We start from the raw sequence: 21,296 nt of genomic DNA, 5'->3' as shown, positions 1-21,296 counted from the left end.
ATTACGTTGTAATCTATACCCTTCATTCTTTCATTATTGTGCCTTACTGTAAACCGTTGTGATGGTTAACTAACTTAACGACGGTATAGAAGAGTTTTTAAATAAATAAATAAATTGCACATTATCCATAGCCGAGATGAAGTGGAGTCTGCCCCATTCTCACTGTAAACTTGATGTACTTAATCAATGCAGGATTCACTCTAAACGTTTCAAGGCAATGCTGCAGCTTTACAGGAGTGCTGGTGCTCTCTTCTCTCTTAGACAAGAATATTTCTTTACTTTATTTAAACATTTCTTATTAATCACTTCCCCAGCTCTTGACACAGAATTGCCCAGAGAGAATTACAAAAGAAACATGCATAATATAAAAAACAAATGAATGCAACATACAACCACCCAGTGAACTAACCAAGTAAGCTGTATAGTCCATGTTTATTATTCCACTACAATTAGCATTCCCACTGCCCCATCCCAGCAACCACTGGCAGCAGGAGTGCTGTTACGTGGGCCCAAGACTGCCTGCTACTTTGATGCAGCTGGTTGTGTCTGGGGTCTAAGATTTACTGTACCTGCCTTTTTTGGAGATAGTCAAATTATACTACTTCAATTTTGCCAACTGATAAAACTAAGCTTAGAAAAGCCATTGGTTGTATGATACTGAAGTCTCGAGTCCTAAAGGAATATCAAGCAGGCAAACAAACAGGCTGGGAGCCAGCCTTTGTTATAAGGAAGAAACCTGCTGTATTAGCAAAAAAGGCGGATATTTCTTGTAATCAGCTTTGCTGATGTTACTGATCATCAGCAAAAAAGCCCCCAAACAAACCAGAAACATCTTTCATACTTCAGGCAACTATGGCTGTTTTATTACCCGAATGAGTAATATAAAATGTATTTAAATCATTTTGATATCGCTTTCCAAGGCTAGCGCCTGACCATGAGAACCTATTCTGAAATCGTTCCTATTCAGCTTCATAATCCTCAGAGCAAGAGGAAGTGCAAGAGACTGTGTCTCAAAGCACTATCCATGTATGCAGTGGACTATTTTATGACTGCAATATCCTTGTCCCACAGGGAGCTTACAGTCCAAGACTGTACAAAGGAGGTTAAGTGACTTGCTCAAGGTCATTCAGCAAGTGGTTGATAGGACAACCATTGAGTCTCCTACCTGCCCATTTATATATATATATATAAAAAGCATTAGGGGATTGCTGAATGGACCAATTATTCATGTCCTCTTCCAACTGAATGCCTTGTGCTTTCACGTAATACAATCACAACAGAACATGCTACTGCAATAGGACGTTAGAAAATCTGCATGCATGTGAAATTCTCTGTGCTAATAATAGGATCGGCCTTGCAAGTGATGCCCCGGGTAGAAAAAATCTTTGGTGAAAAGGGGTTGTTGTTTTTTTTGGGGGGGAGGGGATCTCATGCTTTTCCCATCTACCCTACCCTAATACCTGGGAATCAAGGTACAAACAAGTGCGTGAAGACTCCTGGGCCAGGTGAAAGAATTACTGCATTAATGAAGATTTCGGTAGGAAGTTTTACTTTCATTAACTCAGTCAAAGTTCACATTTAAAGCTTTTATTCTGAAAAATAAAATACAAAAGATCAATCGATTGTACATGAACTTTTCTCTAACCCTGCCCCCCCCTCCCCCAACCTTTCAGAATTAGCACAAAAATATTTTCATTAAATAATTAACAGGTGAGAGACACAACCATTTCCACATATCAACATAGTTCACCAGACACATCTGTTCTACAAGACGCTATGGAAAATACCCATCACCCGCTCCCAGATTTCCTGTTTCAAACTCACTGGAACACGGCGGCTCCAAACATTGCTATGAAATCCATTTTGAAATGCTCACTTTTAAAATAGTTCTAGAACAAGGGAAAGGTGTACAGAGCAGAATTTATTTTTTTTCTTAAAATGTGTACTCCTCGTGTCCTGGGAAAACAGTTCAGACGTGCGTGCATCAAGCTTCGGGACTCGCTCTCTATTCATGGACTAGTCTCACCTGAAAGCCGATATTTTTTTATAAATTTTAAGCCACTAAGATATTAACCAAGTTGTGGAGTTACACCGCACATGCCAAATACTCCATGAAGAAAGCCTAACTGTGCTTGGAAACCTGCACTGTGGGTAGAAGTTTGCTGGAAAAGTATGTACAAAGCTTCCTTTCCATTTTGCTGTTCCTTCAAAAAGAGTTTTCCTTGACTCAAAGTGAAATAAAAACAAAAAACCCCCCACCAATTAAAACTTCCTAAAATCTAACCCCGACCCCACTCTCACTGGACTGCATCACAGAATTAAACCACCGAAACACTCTCCCTCCCAAAACAAAACTCATCACACACATATAAACGATAAAATGCAACCTAGGCCTGTGCAGCTCAATATCCAGCCCATGTTCCATATTTTTAGTTGCACTGAGGGAGGGCAATCTTCAGCCAGCCAGTTTATGTGGGTAATGCGCTTTTTATCTGTGTAAAATCACTGCGAGGATGAAGCTCATAGATACAAGTAGGAACCATGTTCTATTTCCAAAAAAGCCAGAGGCTTCCAGGAGAGTGGAGAGGACACAAGCACACAGGATGAGAACGAAGGACCCAGGTACCAGGTCGGGTCCAATGACCACACCACCTTCCACTTTTTCCCCCAATGGAGAAAAGGAAGCAAGTCCAAAAAGATGAACTTGCATGACCAGATTAAATACTGCAGCACCAAAATGCAGGTGCATAATCCTAAGACCTTAGAAAACTAGAAACTTAAAAGTCACATTTCCCGGGCGAGTACTAATGCTTGACACACGCTCCCGAAATGCTGTCAAGGACATAGCAGGTGAGTTTATTTTGGAAAGCAGATGCCCAGCACAGTACAACATCTCCAGCAGCAGACACACTGATCCTGCTGAGCAAAGTGCTTTTAATTCATTACTGCCTGAAATGTGCTCACAGATGCATAATGTGAAAAAAAAAACCAACCCAAGGGGAAAACAAGGAAAAACTGCACCCCATGAGCTTCTCATTGCTGTATGCCAAGGGTTCCAATAATGTCCAGTCCTTTTCAAGAAGCAGTGGTCTTTCCTGAATAAACAGAAAAAAACAGTTATAAAGGTACACTACACAAACAGAAACAGTATAAATTAAAGTTCTTTTTATTTTGGCCTGGTAGTATTTCTGCTCCCTTGGGTTTCCAGCTCACCCGTAACCAGCATCTACTGGGCAACTAGTTTGTTTATTTATTTATTTGTTGAGTTTTATATACCTTCATTCAGTGAAGCCATCATAACGGTTTACAAGATTCAAGTTGTAATTTTTTTCTTAACAATTTTGGAAAAAGGTATAACAGCATGTATATAAAAAAAACAGATGTTAAACATTATCAGTCTGGAAAAGACGCAGGGGTTGTTTGGTGTTGGATGGAGACAAGGTATTTTTGTGGTTAAGGTTGAAGGTTCGAATGGGTGTTAGGATGATCAGAGGTAAGAATGTCAGTGTAGACTTTGCGAAACAGCCAAGTTTTTAGGTCTTTTTTTGAAGGTTTTGAGGCTATGTTGGGTTCTCAGATCTTTTGGGAGGGAGTTCCAAATTGTAGGGGAGGCGATGGAGAAGGCTCTTTCTCGGGTTGTTGTCAGATGAGCATCTCTGATGGGGATGTTTAGACATCCTGAGTTGTTTGAGCGTAGGCTTCTTTGGGGAAACTGGGGGGGTTATGTTTAAATCATTTAGTCCTTGTTGTTCATCGTTTAGGATTCTGTGTACAGTGGTCATGGATTTGTGTTCAATTCGTGCTTTAATTGGAAGCCAGTGTAGTGAAATCAATGTGGGTGTTATGTGATCGTTTCTCTTTGTTCCAGTCAGAATTCTGGCTGCTGAATTCTGCAGAATTTGGAGAGGTTTGAGGTTTGAATAAGGTATTCCAATTAGTAGGGAGTTGCAGTAATCGATGGTAGAGAAAATGAGAAGCTGTAAGACAGTTCTGAAGTCGTAAGGGTTGAGGAACGGTTTTAGATGTCTTAGGGTTAGTAGTCTGTGAAATCCTTCTTTAGTTTTGTTTGATATGTGGTTTTTGAATGAAAGCTCTTTATCAATGATAATACCTAGGTTTGGCAGCACCTAGGGGTTCCTCCTCTCCCCCATGTGTAAACCACTCTCACCCACCCATCTAGCTCAGCCATTGCAGTCACAGTCCTCTGCCAGGTAGCTCAGCCGAGTGCACCGTTTAGCCCCTATTTGGCCACGAGTTTATACTGTAAGGGGTAATAGTGCGTGGAAAACGCACAGCCAACTCCCCTGAAACTAATAGCGCTCATCACATGCAAATGCATGTTGATGAGCCTTTTAGTTAGTCACCCAAAATACAGAAAGTAAAATGTGTGGCCAAGCTGCACATTTTACTCTCAGAAATTAACGCCTGCCAAAGGGCCCTCATTTGCATACGCGATCACGCGCCCAGGAGAGTGGCCTGGGCACGCGTTGGGAGAGCAGGCGCTCGCCTTGGAGTACCTGCTCTCCCGCGAGTTTTACTGTATCGGCCCGAAAGATTGGTGACCTCCCGCAGTCTTTGAATCTACAGCGTCGGCTCTTGCATCCGGGGTTTTGGAGGGAGTGGATAACAAAGAAGAATCCTGCATCGTGAGCCTGATGACCTGAAATGTCGATCTTCTGGTACAGACTTTACAAATTATATTAGCAAAACAGTAATTTCTGGGTGCTGGATTTTGATCTGTTCTTCAAAATCATAAATCAAAGGTTTTCATATCCTGAGTCCCACCTTTTTCTTTTCTTGCTAACTTTGCTGCTGACCTGCAGTGTACTGCAACTTACAAATGCTAGTCCAAAAAATGTTTGAGCTGTAACTTGTCTGAGGCAATTTTCAATAAATCCCTCTTCCTTACAAAGCCTTCATGGGAGAAGGCTCCCCCGAGTGCCTAAAAGATGTATTAAAGCCTTGCTGTCCTATGCGACGTGTGCTGAGGAGCAGAGGTTGATGACTGCTCCCTCCCTGAGGGAGATTCGCTTGCAGACAATCCCAGGATGCATGCTTCCCATTATGGGCCCTATTCTCTGGAATGCTGAGATAGGAAAATTGGTTCTTACCTGCTAATTTTCATTCCTGTAGTACCACAGATCAGTCCAGACTCCTAGGTTTTGCCTCCCCTCCAGCAGATGGAGACCGAGAAAGTTTTACTGACACTGCAACATAATCTGAGGTGCCACCTGCAGTCTCTCAGTATTGATAAGTACCCAAGCCAAGATGGAAACAACACTAATCACTACAACAAATTTATATTCCCCTGAACGAACAGTGGGAAGTTGAAAACTCAGAACAGATAACCTTGACCTCAATAAAAAACATGAAGGATACAAAAAAAACCTGCGCCATTCTTCAGATTGATTACTATAACAGATCTTGGTATCGAAACTTGCTCCCAGAAATTCCAACACTTGAAAAGGGGAAAGATGACTCTTGGTCTGATTGACAATCCATCTGTTATGGTTTCGAGGTGTTTGAGTGGGAGATGACCATGCCCACGGGGAGGAGTCCCGTGGGGAGTCACAGTACTGGGCTAGTCTCAGGACGCACAAACACAGAGTTTTGTCTTTTACTGTACAGCTTGTGTATACTACCAGAGGTGGAAGTACTGAGTTGATCCAAAGGTAGCAGTCCAAGGACCCTCGGCAGAGGGAACCCGTCTCACCAAGATGGTATAGGGATATCCAGGTGTAGGTTTCCCAGCACGGCAGAGCTGTAGATGAGACAGACTGAGAATTAGATTACTCACTAGATGGTAGCTGTAAGGTTGATGATTCCACCAGGCAGAAGTCGATGGTAACAGGCACCTAGGCAGGGAGAGCAGGCCCTCGAGGAGCGAGTACCTAATCCCAGTAAGGCACCTGAAAGAAAGCAGAGGGCCCCTGAGGAGCGGGTACCCAGGTTAGAGTATCCCCTGAAGGGCAGAGAGTGCTTCCAGTGGCAGCAAGGAAGCGGCAGAGTAGCTTAGACCGGACGAGTCCAATCCATTCCAATCCTTGCTAACTCAACGAGCTAGCAAACAAGCGTAGGCTAAATACCTGGATGGCGAGGGGGACGCCCCCGAGGTTCCCGCCATGACGTGGATAAAGACGTGGGTGGCGTGTGCGCGCACACCTTAGGAGGCCCTTAGGAGAAACATGGCATGAGGCTTTGCCATAGCTGTTCCGGGGACGTTGGAGGACGCAGCTTGCAGACGCGGTGGCAGCCATCTTCCCACGGCTAGCGGGAAGAGCAGAGATGAAGGTGAGGCACAAGGGTCGAAGCCGTCTGAGACCGGACGCAACACCATCCTAATGACCTCAGGCGCTGAAGCACCACATCCACTGCCTGCCAACAAAGGACCTCCGACTTCTCCTGTATCAGTCAGTCATTCAGATATGGGTAAACAAAGATGCCCTCCCTCTGGAAAACTGCCACCATGACTACCATCACCTTGGAGAAAGTCCTGGAAGCTGTCATCAGATCAAACAGAAGGGTGCAAAACTTAAAATGCTGTACCAGGACCATGAATCTGAGATGTCTTTGATGGTTGGGTCGGATTCCTATATGCAAATCCACCTCGGTCAAGTCCAGAGAAGCTATGAATTCTCCCTTGCGCACCGCTGCAATCACTGAACGCAGAGTTTCCATATGAAACCGAGGAACCTTGAGAGCTACGTTCACTTTCTTCAAATCCAAAATGGCCGAAACATCCCTTCTTTCTTGGGTACGAGAAAATAAACAGAATAGCGGCCTTTCCCCTGCTCTTCCAGAGATATGAGAACAACAGCTCTCAGAAACCGCAGACGGTTGACCATCTGCTGACCATAAGTCTCTAAGAAGTAAGATGGGAGAATTAGAATGTATAGCAGTGAATGATGACATAGACTTAATTGGCATCTCAGAGACATGGTAGAAGGAGGACAACCAATGGTACAGTGCTATATCGGGGTACAAATTATATTGCAATGACAGAGAGGAGCACCTAGGAGGCGGTGTGGTGCTTTATGTCCGGGATGGCATAGAGTCCAACAGGATAAACATCCTGCACAAGACTAAATGCACAATTGAATCTTTATAGGTAGAAATCCCTTGTGTATTGGGGAAGACTATAGTGATAGGAGTATACTACCGTCCACCTGGTCAAGATGGTGAGACTGACAGTGAAATGCTAAGAGAAATTAGGGAAGCTAACCAAATTGGTAGTGCAGTAATAATGGGAGACTTCAATTACCCCAATATTGACTGGGTAAATGTATCATCGGGACACGCTAGAGAGATAAAGTTCCTGGATGGAATAAATGATAGCTTTATGGAGCAATTGGTTCAGGAACAGACGAGAGAGGGAGCAATTTTAAATCTAATTCTCAGTGGAGAACAGGATTTGGTGAGAGAGGTAACGGTGGTGGGGCCGCTTGGCAATAGTGATCATAATATGATCAAATTTGATTTAATGACTGGAAGGGGGACAGTAAGCAAATCCACGGCTCTCGTGCTAAACTTTCAAAAGGGAAACTTTGATAACATGAGAAAAATAGTTAGAAAAAAAATTGAAAGGAGCAGCTACAAAAGTAAAAAGTGTGCAAGAGGCATAGTCATTGTTAAAAAATACCATCCTAGAAGCACAATCCAGATGTATTCCACACATTAAGAAAGGTGGAAAGAAGGCAATTACCGGCATGGTTAAAAAGGGAAGTGAAAGAAGCTATTTTAACCAAAAGATCTTCATTCAAAAATTGGAAGAAGGATCCAACAGAAGAAAATAGGATAATACATAAACGTTGGCAAGTTAAATGTAAGACATTGATAAGACAGGCTAAGAGAGAATTTGAAAAGAAGTTGGCCGTAGAGGCAAAAACTCACAGTAAAAACTTTTTTAAATATTTTATTTATTTATTTATTCATTTATTTAGTGTTTTTCTATACCGGCATTCGCGATAGGTATCACATCATGCTGGTTTACATTTAACAAGGGGGGGTGTAAAATGAAGATACAATAAAACTTTAACAGGTGCGAAGAGATATATATCCGAAGCAGAAAGGCTGTGAGGGAGTCAGTTGGACCGTTAGATGATCGAGGGGTTAAAGGGGCACTTAGAGGAGATAAGGCCATCGCGGAAAGATTAAATGTTTCTTTTCTTCGGTGTTTACTGAAGAGGATGTTGGGGAGGTACCCGTACTGGAGAAGGTTTTCATGGGTAATGATTCAGATGGACTGAACCAAATCACGGTGAACCTAGAAGATGTGGTAGACTTGATTAAGAACATAAGAACATGCCATACTGGGTCAGACCAAGGGTCCATCAAGCCCAGCATCCTGTTTCCAACAGTTGCCAATCCAGGCCATAAGAACCTGGCAAGTACCCAAAAACTAAGTCTATTCCATGTTACCGTTGCTAGTAATCGCAGTGGCTATTTTCTAAGTCAACTTAATTAATAGCAGGTAATGGACTTCTCCTCCAAAAACTTATCCAAACCTTTTTTAAACACAACTATACTAACTGCACTAACCACATCCTCTGGCAAAAAATTCCAGTTTAATTGTGCGCTGAGTAAAAAAGAACTTTCTCCGATTAGTTTTAAATGACCCACATGCTAACTTCATGGAGTGCCCCCTAGTCTTTCTATTATCCGAAAGAGTAAATAGCCGATTCACATCTACCCGTTCTAGACCTCTCATGATTTTAAACACCTCTATCATATCCCCCCTCAGCCGTCTCTTCTCCAAGCTGAAAAGTCCTAACCTCTTTAGTCTTTCGGAGAAAGTTCTTTTTCACTCAACGCACAATTAAACTCTGGAATTTGTTGCCAGAAGATGTGGTTAGTGCAGTTAGTATAGCTGTGTTTAAAAAAGGATTGGATAAGTTTTTGGAGGAGAAGTCCATTACCTGCTATTAATTAAGTTGACTTAGATAATAACCACTGCTATTACTAGCAACGGTAACATGGAATAGACTTAGTTTTTGGGTACTTGCCAGGTTCATATGGCCTGGATTGGCCACTGTTGGAAACAGGATGCTGGGCTTGATGGACCCTTGGTCTGACCCAGTATGGCATGTTCTTATCTTCCCTTGTATGAGCAGGGGGAGACTATGAACAAATCTATTAGTGGATGAGTAAACTCTAAAGCGTAACCTTGTCTTATTACATCCATCACCCACTGGTCCGACATGATCTTGGCCCACTCCTAGTAAAAAAAAAGAGTCAATCAACCCCCTACAGCAGGTACCGAGGAGTGGATTGGCCTTTCATCATTAGGTGGACTTGGCGCCACCACTCCCCTGGTTAGAGCCATCCCTATTCTAGCTTTTCCCACAAAAGGACTGATTCCAGACGATTGCCTCCCAGTTGATTGCCTGTGGGTGCCACTGAGAACTTTGTTACACTGGAAACATTTATTGCCTCTTAATCAAGAGCACAATGGAAAAGACCCTTTCCCTTTAGGCTTATATTCAGGGAACTTATGCCCTTTACTCTCCCCGAGAAGTTTGATCATCTTCTCTAAGTCTTGACCAAAGAGCAGCTTCCCTTTAAAAGGTAAGGCTCCCAGCTGAGACTTAGATGTCATATCCGCTAACCAGTTCCTCAACCAGGAATCTCCTGGTCGAAACCACTGACGACATTGTCCTTGAAGAAGTTCAAATGAGGTTGTACAATGCATCGGCTCCATAGACTACCATGGCTTCCAGCTGCTCAGCCTACTTAGCCTCAAGGTCAGACATGGTCTTGTCTAACTGCAACTGCTCTACCCAGCAGAGACCTGCCCTTAGCATAAAATTGCTGCACACTGCAGCCCGTATCCCAAGGGCGGACACCTCAAAATTCTTCTTGAGGTGAACTTCCAGCTTCCTATCCTGAAGGTCCTTTAGCGCTGTAGCAATGGATACAGGAATGGTGATCTTCTTCGTGACAGCTGAAACCGAGGCATCCCACTCCCTAAAAACCAATTTCTTGATGGACTTATGGAAAGGAAAGGCTTTTGCCGGACCTCGGAGGCCATCCATGACCAGGTCCATCCCTTCCTGATCCGAGTCTTCTGCGGAAGCTTTATCCCCAGTATCAAACACCTGACAATTAGACAGCCGCCAGAGAAAGAGACGTACCAGAGAGATTTGCAGCAACAGCTGCCAGAGGATCGGGGTACAAAGGAGAGCCAGTCAATCAGCCTCAAGGAAAAAGAAACTGGACCTTTACTTTTTTTTTTTTTTTTTTAACTTTAATAAGGCTGTCATACAAGAAATAAAAAAAGACTACTTCCCTTTCAAGAAGGCTGGCTGCAGGCAGCTGGCTAAACCCCGTATACCTGAAACCTGATATTTTTCCTTGTTGCAGGTTCGTTCCTGTTTTTTCTTTTGAATTTCCCTGAGGTCCCTGGCTAGAGGGGAGGAGCCGGAGGGTGTACTAAAGCTGCGTCCTTGCGGCATAATCGTTGCAGCTGGCTAAACCCCGTATACCTGAGACCTGATATTTTCCCTTCTTGCAGGTTCGTTCCTGTTTTTTCTTTTGAATTTCCCTGAGGTCCCTGGGTAGAAGGGAGGAGCCGGAGGGTATACTAAAGCCGGGTCCTTGCGGCGCGACACCTAAGCCGTGCGCTCCCAAGGGGGGCGTGCGGCCTTGCCCGGCTTAGCCTGGAATAGCTTGAAAGAAAGTGGAATTTTCTGTGAAACCAGCTGCCAGGAGACCATTGGTTAACAGCAACAATTGATTTATTGCACTGTTAACTGCGGACATAATCCCGCCGTGAATACTGTATTGTAAAAAATTTAAATTGGTTTTTTGTCCACTAACTTATATATCTTCTCTTTGGGATGCCCCATACAAAGAGGAAAGCTAAATTGAAAGCTTCCTCTTCAACACCTAAAGTGAAATTTTATCAAACACGGATAGAGGAGTGTTTTGCAGCAACATCATCCGTAGCACCAGTTGGGGTCGCGGGGGGAGTCGGCCAGGAGCAGATGCTGAGCCCCCAGACAAACGGAATATCACTTGGCCCTGGTGCCCCAGCTACACCTGAGCCTCCATCCGGTATGGGTGAAAGTGTGACTCCTGATGAGGAGTCCCTAATAAGAACTGTGCACATACCATTAGGTGACCAGAGGGGAGCTGAAAATCTACCTTGCTCCCCGGTGATCCCTGGTTTTCAGGGCTCTAGGAACCAGAAATGGATGTCCCCTATACTTAAGGATGATACACAAAAGGCTTCAATGGAGGTAGGAAAGGTGAAGATCCAAATGAGAACAAAAAGTGAAAGTTCAAATATAAAATCTCAAAAATTTACATTAGAAAAATAGGTACAATGATAGTCTCTATGCAAACATCCATAAATAAATTAGCATCTGAGGTCCATTGTTACGTTATGGGATGGTTTTAGTGTGCCCTTGGGCCTCAGCCCGACCCCAGGTGAGTCCAGGACCAAACTGAGGGTTGACGGCGTGTTCCACCATGGCTGATGGTCTTACCCTCTGCCAGGCCGGCAAGCTCCCATGGCCAACAACAGATGATGTTGGAATGTGAATGGTCCTCCGACCATTCCGAGCCCTTTCGGACCTGCTGCGTGGAACAGCATGGAGCAGCAGGCCTGGCCTGAGGTCAAGGGCAGACGGGCCTTGACACGAAGACATGACAGCAGGATCGATGCAACGGCATCGCAGACGAAGACATGACACCAAAGCTGATGCGAAGACATCACGGACCAGTGGTCGATGCGACATCAGGAACATGACACGATACCAAGATGATGCAACGGCATCCAAGATGAGACGAGGAACTGACGAAGTCAAGACAAGACGAGAAGCTGGGCGGGAGGACATTGGCACTGTCTCTCAGGGCGCCCTACTCAGCCCACCTGCGGGACTGAGTTGCGGACCACCCTGTCCCACTGTGCACACTACACAGCCCGAGGAAGCTGGTCGCGGACCACGCTGGGAGCGGGACAAGCGCAGGGAAGGATCCAGTTGAAGCAGAACTCCAACGACGGAGCCGATGTCGTCCGAAGCTCCACCAACGGCTGGCAGGACATGACGGCTCAAGAGCACAGAACACCAGTCCACCTGTAGGCTAGTCCACGCTTGGGCACAACATCATCCGAGGGACCCCCGGCCTAACAGGTACCAGAAGGCTCAAGAGCGCTGAAGACGAAGACACAGGAGCAGGACATCAAGGAACCTGGAACATCAGGAACAGAAGATCAAGACGAAACACCAGGACACCTGGACAGGGACCTCAGGCAAGAACATGACTTGGCATGACGAGACAAAACAAAAAGAACTCCTTGGAGAAGATGAAGAAGACCCGATAGAGCTCTGGCAGGCAGGAGCCTCCAGAGTGAAGCAACTCCGATGCAAGGCGAAGACTGACTGTGAAGACAGCCCTTTTAAAGGGCTGAAGCAGGAAGTCCACTCCCTAGGTGGGGCCAGCACACTTCCTGTGCCTGGCCCTTTAAAATCCAGAAGAGAGGCGCACGCCAGCGCCTAAGGAGCAGCAGGAGAGCTGTGCAGGACCGCGGACAGCGGCCTGCACCGATGTCAGACGCCAGGAACGCAGGGCTGGGCCTGGGCAGCAGGCCCGATGACTGCAGCGGCTCCAGCCACTGCAGGACGCCCTGGGGGCGGCTCCAGTCGCCACTCCGGCCCGGGGATGTGGCCCTCGCGCCGCGAATATGTGCAAGACGTTGACGGCGTTTCCGGGCCGCAGAAAGATGCTAAGAAGTCTGCGGCACCAACCGCAGTGAAGACGACATCCGGGGTGGCCTCCGGGCCGCGAGAGAAGACACAGTCCGCGGCTCCGGCCGCATGGTGAAGGCCAGACTGTGGCGTCCGTGCAGCGTCGGGAAAGCAAACAGCATGGGGTGAGTGAGCCTGCTCGCGGGGGGACCCGCGGGCAGGGGATTCATAACATCCATAATGTTCTGAATAAGAATGGGGAAATACAAAGTAAATTAGAAGAACTGGATAGAACAATTGTATTAGAAGGGAAAACTCTTGAGTTAGAGAAAGTACAGGTTAACTTAATGAAATCTGAAAAAACGCAAGCGGACAAATTGGAGATGCTGGAAAATCAAGTTAGGAATCTTAATTTAAGAATATTGAATTTTCCTAAGACCAAACTCGCATCTCCATTGGATCTCTTCAAAAGTTATTTAATAAATATACTGAAATTTTCAGAGAATGCATTACCTGTTATCTCAAAAACTTATTATGTTCCTCAACACAACAAATAGAAACCCAGGGTCAAGGAGAATGCCTGAAACTGATATAAATCTTACTCAATTTCTGGAGGGTTCATTTGAAATGACTGTAGAAAACAGAGCTACTTTAATAGTGCAATTTGCCTTTCAGTCAGAAAGGGATTCAGTATTGAGAATGTTCTTCAGATATAAGAATATACATTTTTATGGACAATATATCAGGATATTTCCCGATATTGCTCGCTCAACACAATTGAGAAGAAAGAAATTTATAGCCATGAGACAAGAAATCATTGGTAGGGGGGCAAAATTTCTTCTAAGGTTCCCCTATCATTGCTTGACTATACATCAGGAAGTAAAATATTTGTTCAATTCACCGGAACAACTTAGATCTTATTTGTACTCCCATTCCTAGTACCTCCATTGACTGGAAACATTTTTTTGGATGGTTTTTTTCGAAGACTTAATTTCCTTTTTTGTTAACTGCTTCATTTAGATTGCTGTTAAACTTTAATTGGTACTCTGTTTTCCTATGATATAAGTGGTTAATGAAAATAATGGAATAATAATATATATGTTTAAGTTGTATTTGTAGAAATTTCTTATTCTGTAAGAGTTGACCTTTATTAAGATGTTAAATGCTATAAAAATAAAATAAAGAAAAAAAAGAAGGCTGGCTGCAGGCTCTGACTGTCCTCCAGCGGGCGAGAGAACTGGGACCCCCAATTATCTGCCCATACTGGCGATCTAGGACTGAGCAGTAACGGGCCACCAACCCCCTGCTCGTCCATCTCAAAAGCAGGGAGGATAGCCCCATCAGGACCTTGCAACTCCCTGGGAGGCAATTCCAATGTTTTTTATCTCTCTTTTTTTTTGGAACTACAGACTGCAGGTTTTACACCTCCACCATTTGCTAGAGACAGAGAAATACTGAGGGACTGCAGGTGGCACCTCGGGTTATACTTCAGTGTCAGTAAAACTTTCTCTGTCTCCATCTGCTGGAGGGGAGGCAAAATCCAGGAGTCTGGACTGATCTGGGTATGTACTGCATATCCAGGAAACAATTCAAAGTATTTTTTTTTCGCAAGCATTTGATGGCTGATTGGGTATCTAGTCAAAATGCAATACTTTTATTAAGTTGTATTAATATATTTTAGGTTCCAAGTTTGTTGTGTTTGTTATTGCTGGATGTGAACCAATATGATCCGCCCTGAACTACATGTCCAATTAGGGTGTAATATAAAAAGCTTTTAAATAATGGATTACTTGACTATCAAATATCAGATATATAGATAAAAATAATGAGGTCCATATTCAGCCATTATCCAGCTCCCTAAGTGAACCAGATAAACATATTTAGCTTGTCTGAAATATTCAGTGGTGCAGCTGTGCCGATGAATATGCTTGGCTATCTTACAGTTAGGCGAATAAGCTTATCTGGCTAACTTTAGGACAAGTGAAGAGCAGTCCTAAATCAGTGCTTATCTGGCCAATAAGTAGCTCCACTCTTTAACACCCCCATCCCATTCCTCAGTTATCCAGCTGTTTAGCTGGATAAATAGCCGGTTAAGTGGCAGCACTCAGGGTGGCCGAATGTTTAGAACACACCACTGACAGGCCGAAATAGTAAAGTTCGCGGGAGATTAGGGCCGGCGGTAAAAAGAGGTGCTAGGGACACTAGCGCGTCCCTAGCTCCTCCTTTTGGACAGGAGCAGCGGCTGTCAGCGGGTTTGACAGCCGACGCTCAATTTTGCCGGCGTCGGTTCTCGAGCCCGCTGACAGCCACGGGTTCGGAAACCGGATGCCGGCAAAATTGAGCGTCCGGTTTTCAACCCGTGAGCCGCAGGCCGATTTCAAATTTTTTTTTTTAAACTTTTGTTAACTTTCAGGACCTTCGACTTAATATCGCCACGATATTAAGTCGGAGGGTGCACAGAAAAGCAGTTTTTACTGCTTTTCTGTGCACTTTCCCGGTGCCGGCAGAAATTAGCGCCTACCTTTGGGTAGGCGCTAATTTCTGAAAGTAAAATGTGCGGTTTGGCTGCACATTTTACTTTCTGTATCGCACGGGAATGACTAATAGGGCCATCAACATGCATTTGCATGTTGCGGGTGCTATTAGTCTCGGGGGGGTTGGACGTGCGTTTTCGACGCGCTATTACCCCTTACTGAATAAGGGGTAAAGCTAGCGCGTCCAAAATCCGCATCCAAATGCACTGTACTGTACTGTATCGGCCTGTAAGCTGGCTAAGAAGCACTGAATATTCATCTCTGTGTCTTTTAGTGAGAGGGGAGTTCTAGGAAACTGGTGTGCTGTATAAATATCTAATTAAGTTCATTGTTTGCCTTTGCAGGCTACTACATAATCCGCACTGTACAATTATATTGGAAGACTGCGGAATATAACAATGTACAAATTAATAAATGTTTGTCTGTTGTTTTTAACAACAGATTTGATCAATTTCCTGTCTGCACCATTAACAATTTTGCCAGTGCTATTTCCTTCTTAGCTGGCAAGTGTTGTGCATTTCCAGCAGTTTCTGAGTCACATATTGACAAACCAGTGCAGGGTGCACAGAGACCAGATCTTCGTGTTTTTTATCCCAAGCAAGAATGGATCAAATCCTTTTACACCACGGATTTTGCTGATCGAGCCATTACTAGACAATAGCTATTGCAACGTGGACTTTAAATTAGTAGACGAGGAAACAGAATATTCCGGCCAGGCAAAATCTTTGTCACTGAAAGCAGTACCTGGCTGACATTCTGACAAGAAAATATTTTTAGAAGCCGACAAAGCTTGAGGAAACGCTGCTGCTTATCTAAATCCCCCAGACGAGTTAATGTTTTCAAATTAAAAAAAAAAAAAGAACTGTAAATATGTTTACGTGCTATTGCTTCCTTTCCTTGCCACCAGGTGGCCCACTGGCACTTTCCCAGAGGGAATAGTACTTCAGCAGAGCTGGCCACCGGCATCCTGGATCATTTTCCAGACCTGCCAACACAAAAAAAAGGGCCGCCCCCAGCAGAATTGTTACTTTTATTGCTCTGCTGGAAGAGGCCGTCCCAGGGTGCACACTGCAATCTGAGACACCGACCACACAAAGCAGTGCAGGTGCAAGGACATCCCTCTCTTTCTCTCTCCCTCTCTCCGCAATCTTGCCAATCTGTGCATAGCCGCACGCAACTCGTTCCGTTTCAAAAACGGCGCCCTCACATCAACCGCGGCGCCCTGCCCACTTCCAACGCCCTAAGGCGCTGCCTAGTCCACCTAATGCCTCCTGTCGGCCCTGACACAAAGCCATAAAACAGCAGCGTGGCTCGAGCCTTGATACACAAATGACTGGCCACATCCTGCACAAAGCTCCCAATCGCACTTGCATTTAAGGCATCTTGTGGGGCTGCATTCTGTTACCTTTTCTGTAGAACAATAGCTGGACAGCTGCTCCATTGGTTCAGTCCTGTTAAAGAAACAAACACAATCAGCACAGGAAAGATCACTAGGTTTTAGGTTTTTGGGTTTTTTTAACTGCAATTAATTTAAGGGAAGGAGGTTCTGATCTCCTAAGAACATAAGAAATTGCCATGCTGAGTCAGACCAAGGGTCCATCAAGCCCAGCATCCTGTCTTCAACAGTGTCCAATCCAGGCCATAAGAACCTGGCAATTACCCAAACACCAAGAAGATCCCATGCTACTGATGCAATTAATAGCAGTGGCTATTCCGTAAGTCAATTTGATTAATAGCAGTTAATGGACTTCTCCTCCAAGAACTTATCCAAACCTTTTTTAAACCCAGCTTCACTAACTGCACTAACCACATCCTCTGGCAACAAATTCCAGAGCTTAATTGTGCATTGAGTGAAAAAGAATTTTCTCTGATTAGTTTTAAATGTGCCACATGCTAACTTCATGGAGTGCCCCCTAGTCTTTTTTATTATCTGAAAGAGTAAATAACCGATTCACATTTACCCATTCTAGACCTCTCATGATTTTAAACACCTCTATCATATCCCCCCTCAGCCATCTCTTCTCCAAGCTGAACAGTCCTAACCTCTTTAGTCTTTCCTCATAGGAGAGCTTTTCCATCCACTTCATTATTTTGGTCGCCCTTCTCTGTACCTTCTTCAATGCAACTATATCTTTTTTGAGATGCGGCGATCAGAATTGTACACAGTACTCAAGGTGCAGTCTCACCATGGAGCAATACAGAGGCATTATGACATTTTCCATTTTATTCACCATTCCCTTTCTAATAACCCCTAAAATTCTGTTTGCTTTTTTGACTGCCGCAGCACACTGAGTTGACAATTTCAATGTATTAACCACTATGATGCCTGATCTTTTTCCTGGGTGGTAGCTCCTAATATGGAACCTAATATTGTGTAACTATAGAATGGATTATTTTTCCCTATATGCATCACCTTGCACTTATCCACATTAAATTTCATCTGCCATTTGGATGCCCATTCTTCCAGTCTCGCAAGGTCCTCCTGCAATTTATCACAATCGGCTTGTGATTTAACTGCTCTGAATAATTTTGTATCATCTGCAAATCTGGTAACCTCATTAGTCATAGTCCTTTCCAGATCATTTATAAAGCATACGTCCAAGTACAGATCCCTGAGGCACTCCACTGTTTACCCTTTGCCACTGAGAAAATTGACCATTTAATCCTACTCTCTGTTTCCTGTCTTTTAACCAGTTTGTAATCCACGAAAGGACTTCGCCTCCTATCCCATGACTTTTTAGTTTTCTTAGAAGCCTCTCATGAAGGCTTTGTCAAACGCCTTCTGAAAATCCAAGTATACTATATCTACCGGTTCACCTTTATCCACATGTTTATTAACCCCTTCAAAAAAGTGAAGCAGATTTGTGAGGCAAGACTTGCCCTGGGTAAAGCCATGCTGACTTTGTTCCATTAAACCATGTCTATCTAAATGTTTTGTGATTTTGATCTTTAGAATAGTTTCCACTATTTTCCCTGGCACTGAAGTCAGGCTCACTGGTCTGTAGTTTCCTGGATCGTCCCTGGAGCCCTTTTTAAATATTGGGGTTACACTGGCCACCCTCCTGCTTTTTGAATGTGACTTGCTGCCATTTGACGAGAACTCAGTCTATGCTGATAGATGAGAATTGTTTGAATTTAGTTTCAGCTACTTGTCTTCTTCACACACTACTTAGACCTTGCCTTGTTTAGGGGGGAAATAAGCTGTGTACATCTATGTCATACATTACAAACGTTAGATTTTATAATACTAGAAAATGGAGGTGGGATGAGAAGCTCAACAAAGAATCCAAGATTAGAAACTACCTAAAATACCCTGCTCCACAAAAAAAAACTGTGTGTTTCTATAGGAAAACAAGCCATGCCACTGCCCTACTAGGAAAAAAGTCTTTTGTACCTGTTAAAATAACTTTTATGGTTTACCTTCTGCTGTAAGACCTCTCTCCTTACATCTCTGGAGCATCTCTTGGCATTTTCCCCAGTCAGTTCAGTGTTCCAATACAGCACAGAGAGCAAGCTGTACCTATTTCAATAGCCAGGCTGCAGACGTGCATGAAGAACAGTCTAGAAGCCCTGATTAGACTTCATCAGAGTCAATATATTTTAAACTTATCTGAGGGAGTGATATAGGAGGAGGAGTCTGTATCAGGCTCAGCTTTAGTCAAGTAAACATTAAATAATGCAGAACTGGGCCAGGAGGGAAGACATTACCACATGTGTTATCATTGGTGCACCCAGTTCAGGGACGTTTTCTCAGTTCAACAGAACATCACTTGCCCTGCTAAAGTTACAGGACATGGTGCACATGCTGTCATACATCTGGCTTTTGCAACTTTTCAGAGTAGAGAGATCTGGAACAGGGCCCACATGTTTTTCACGCAGCCATACCCTCTGCCTACTCTGCACAATTTCAAAAGCACACAGTGCACACTAATACTGAAAACCCATTTTTTCAGACTGGTTTATAACTGATATACTGAGAAGGTCCCACTTTTAATTCAATTTATTTTAGAATTTGAGTGGTAGTCACCCTCTTTTGGTTGCTTCTTAGGTTTTGCTTCTATTAGATTGTGTAAGTAACTTTGTAAGCTGCCTAGAGCCATTGGCATTGGCAGGATATAAGTAGAAATAAATATATAAATAGTTATCCTTATCACGCTCACATTTTACTGTCAGCTCATTCTTTTTATTTTACATTCTTTTTGTAAAGCTGCTCTTGTACTGCTTCCTTTGAATAAGGGCAGCCTTTGATGTCACAAAGGTATCTGAATGGTTCAGAAAGGGTACGGCGTCATGTGTGACATCGCAGACTTTACAGACTAATGGGATTCAGCGAGAGGGAGGTGATCTGCAATTCTCTTCCTAACAGGGTTTGCCCGAGGGACATAGAAGAACAGCGTGGGCTAGCAGTCTAAAGAATTTTAGAAGGAATGACTTCTTGGGAATGTTTTTAAACTGATCCAGGGGAGTATGAGTACTGATATGCATTCATTTGACATGCTGCACAGCACACAGCAGGTGTACTTTATCTCAAGGAAACTTCAGGTATGCAGTACTTAACCTATATGAAATCAGAAAAGTGCCGATCAAAGGCTAACACCACACTCTTAGTCTCTTGGAGAAAGACAGGATCATAAAGAGCTGCATAATGATGGAATGTTACTGATATCATGCTTTAATTTTAGTGAACATGGCTTTTATTTATTCTGTTTCTGAATGTATTATGATGAGGTACATGGTCACCTGGGGGAGAGGGGAGGCAGCTGACATCTCTTTGCTGCCAGATCGATGCCTCCTGAGGATTCCTGACGTGCATCAGGGCACTGATAAGTAACAGGAGTAGTAGCTCAGTTTCACTACCCTAAGCTCTGCAGAAGCTTTCTCTGGGCACCCACTGATTCTTCCAGCAGGGGAGATGCAATGTCAACGTCAATAACCACTTTTCAAACTCTCTTATAAGGCCAAGGTACTCTATTCAGCCATTTATACTGGATCAAAACTGAAAGCAACATTGCAAGAAGCTGGGTGAATGGCAGGCGTAGTCTTAAAGCAGCAGTACTAGTTAGAATGCTCATACCCATCTGTTTGCTTCTTCATTTCATTTCATTACTTCTTACCTAGGATTTATTCAGAAATGTCCTTTTATTTCTATCCCAATCTTTTTCTACAGTAAATGATATGCTCTTTTTCTTATAGCCCTGCCAAGTGGTAGGACCTTTTAAACTCTTCAACCCACTGATAGCGCCTCAGAAAATACCGGTAAATGCCTATGCGTGAATGTATATATAATAAAATTATTAGGGGCTCCGGGTAATCACTGCATCACATCTGCGCATGTGCGATTTAATGACTTCGCCTAGAGCAGCAGAAGGGGTTTTAGGCAGCAAAAGAGAGGCGCGCCGATGTCTGCATCGTGGGACCAGCCAGTGCAACAGCGGTGTCGGCATTGGAAAAGCTGATGGGGTTTCCCGGGCTCCACTAGCAAAAGTGGAGCAGGCAGAAGGGCTGGCGGAGGTTTTCCAGACACCACCACTGCAAGGAAAAAAAAAAACCCAAAACAAATAAAAGCACCAGCACAAGAAGAGCTGGCAGGGCTCGGGTAACTCCCACCAGCAAAAGAGAAGCAGTGGCGCAGGCAGCATAAGTGCTGGTGGGAGTTTCCCAGAGCCTCATAAGCGCAAAGAACCAAAAGAAAAACAATAAACCAACACCAGCGGAAGAAGATCTGGCGGGGGTTTGTTCCCCATGCCCCACCAGTTGCACAAAGATGATAGCGGAGCCCAATGGGGGGGGGGAAGACTAGAAGGGGGAGGGGAGGAGATGAGAGGGCCAGAGTAGATGGAGGAGAGTGAAGGCGGGAGTAGTGGGAGAGGGATGGGGCTGAAGGAGGGAGGGGCTGGGGAGAAGTGGGAAATGGAAGTGGTGCAATGGGAGAGTGGGGTGGGAGGGGGCTGGAGGAGGAGAGGGAAGGAGCTGCAGTGGGAGATGTGGGTAGGGTGAAGAGGAGCAGTGGGAGAGTGAGGGAGGAGAGAGGCAGTGGTGGACTGAAGGGGAGGGGGACAGAGAGGGAGGGGGA

At 44.3% G+C, this 21,296-nt stretch overlaps 1 protein-coding gene across 4 annotated transcripts in view; it reads right to left on the bottom strand.

The window, feature by feature from the left end:
* Window positions 1-1,938: 1,938 nt before the first annotated feature.
* Window positions 1,939-21,296, bottom strand: part of TPST1 (tyrosylprotein sulfotransferase 1) — a 134,331-nt gene continuing 114,973 nt past the window's right edge. For 3 of the 4 annotated variants that reach the window (XM_029612301.1, XM_029612304.1, XM_029612302.1), the window contains 2 exons: window positions 16,629-16,674; window positions 1,939-3,095 (listed from right to left, as the gene is read on the bottom strand). Coding sequence is in view for 3 of the 4 variants with exons in the window: in XM_029612304.1 (XP_029468164.1) it covers window positions 16,669-16,674 (6 nt within the window). In the remaining variant the exon portion in view is untranslated. Of the gene's footprint in view, window positions 3,096-16,627; window positions 16,675-21,296 lie in introns of those variants that run through there. The other variant, XM_029612303.1, reaches the window with a different exon arrangement.

The sequence above is a fragment of the Rhinatrema bivittatum genome, chromosome 8, assembly GCF_901001135.1.
Source record: "Rhinatrema bivittatum chromosome 8, aRhiBiv1.1, whole genome shotgun sequence".
Taxonomy (NCBI): domain Eukaryota; kingdom Metazoa; phylum Chordata; class Amphibia; order Gymnophiona; family Rhinatrematidae; genus Rhinatrema; species Rhinatrema bivittatum.
Note: the sequence above shows the minus strand (reverse complement) of the source record. Positions and strands in the feature narration are given on the sequence as shown.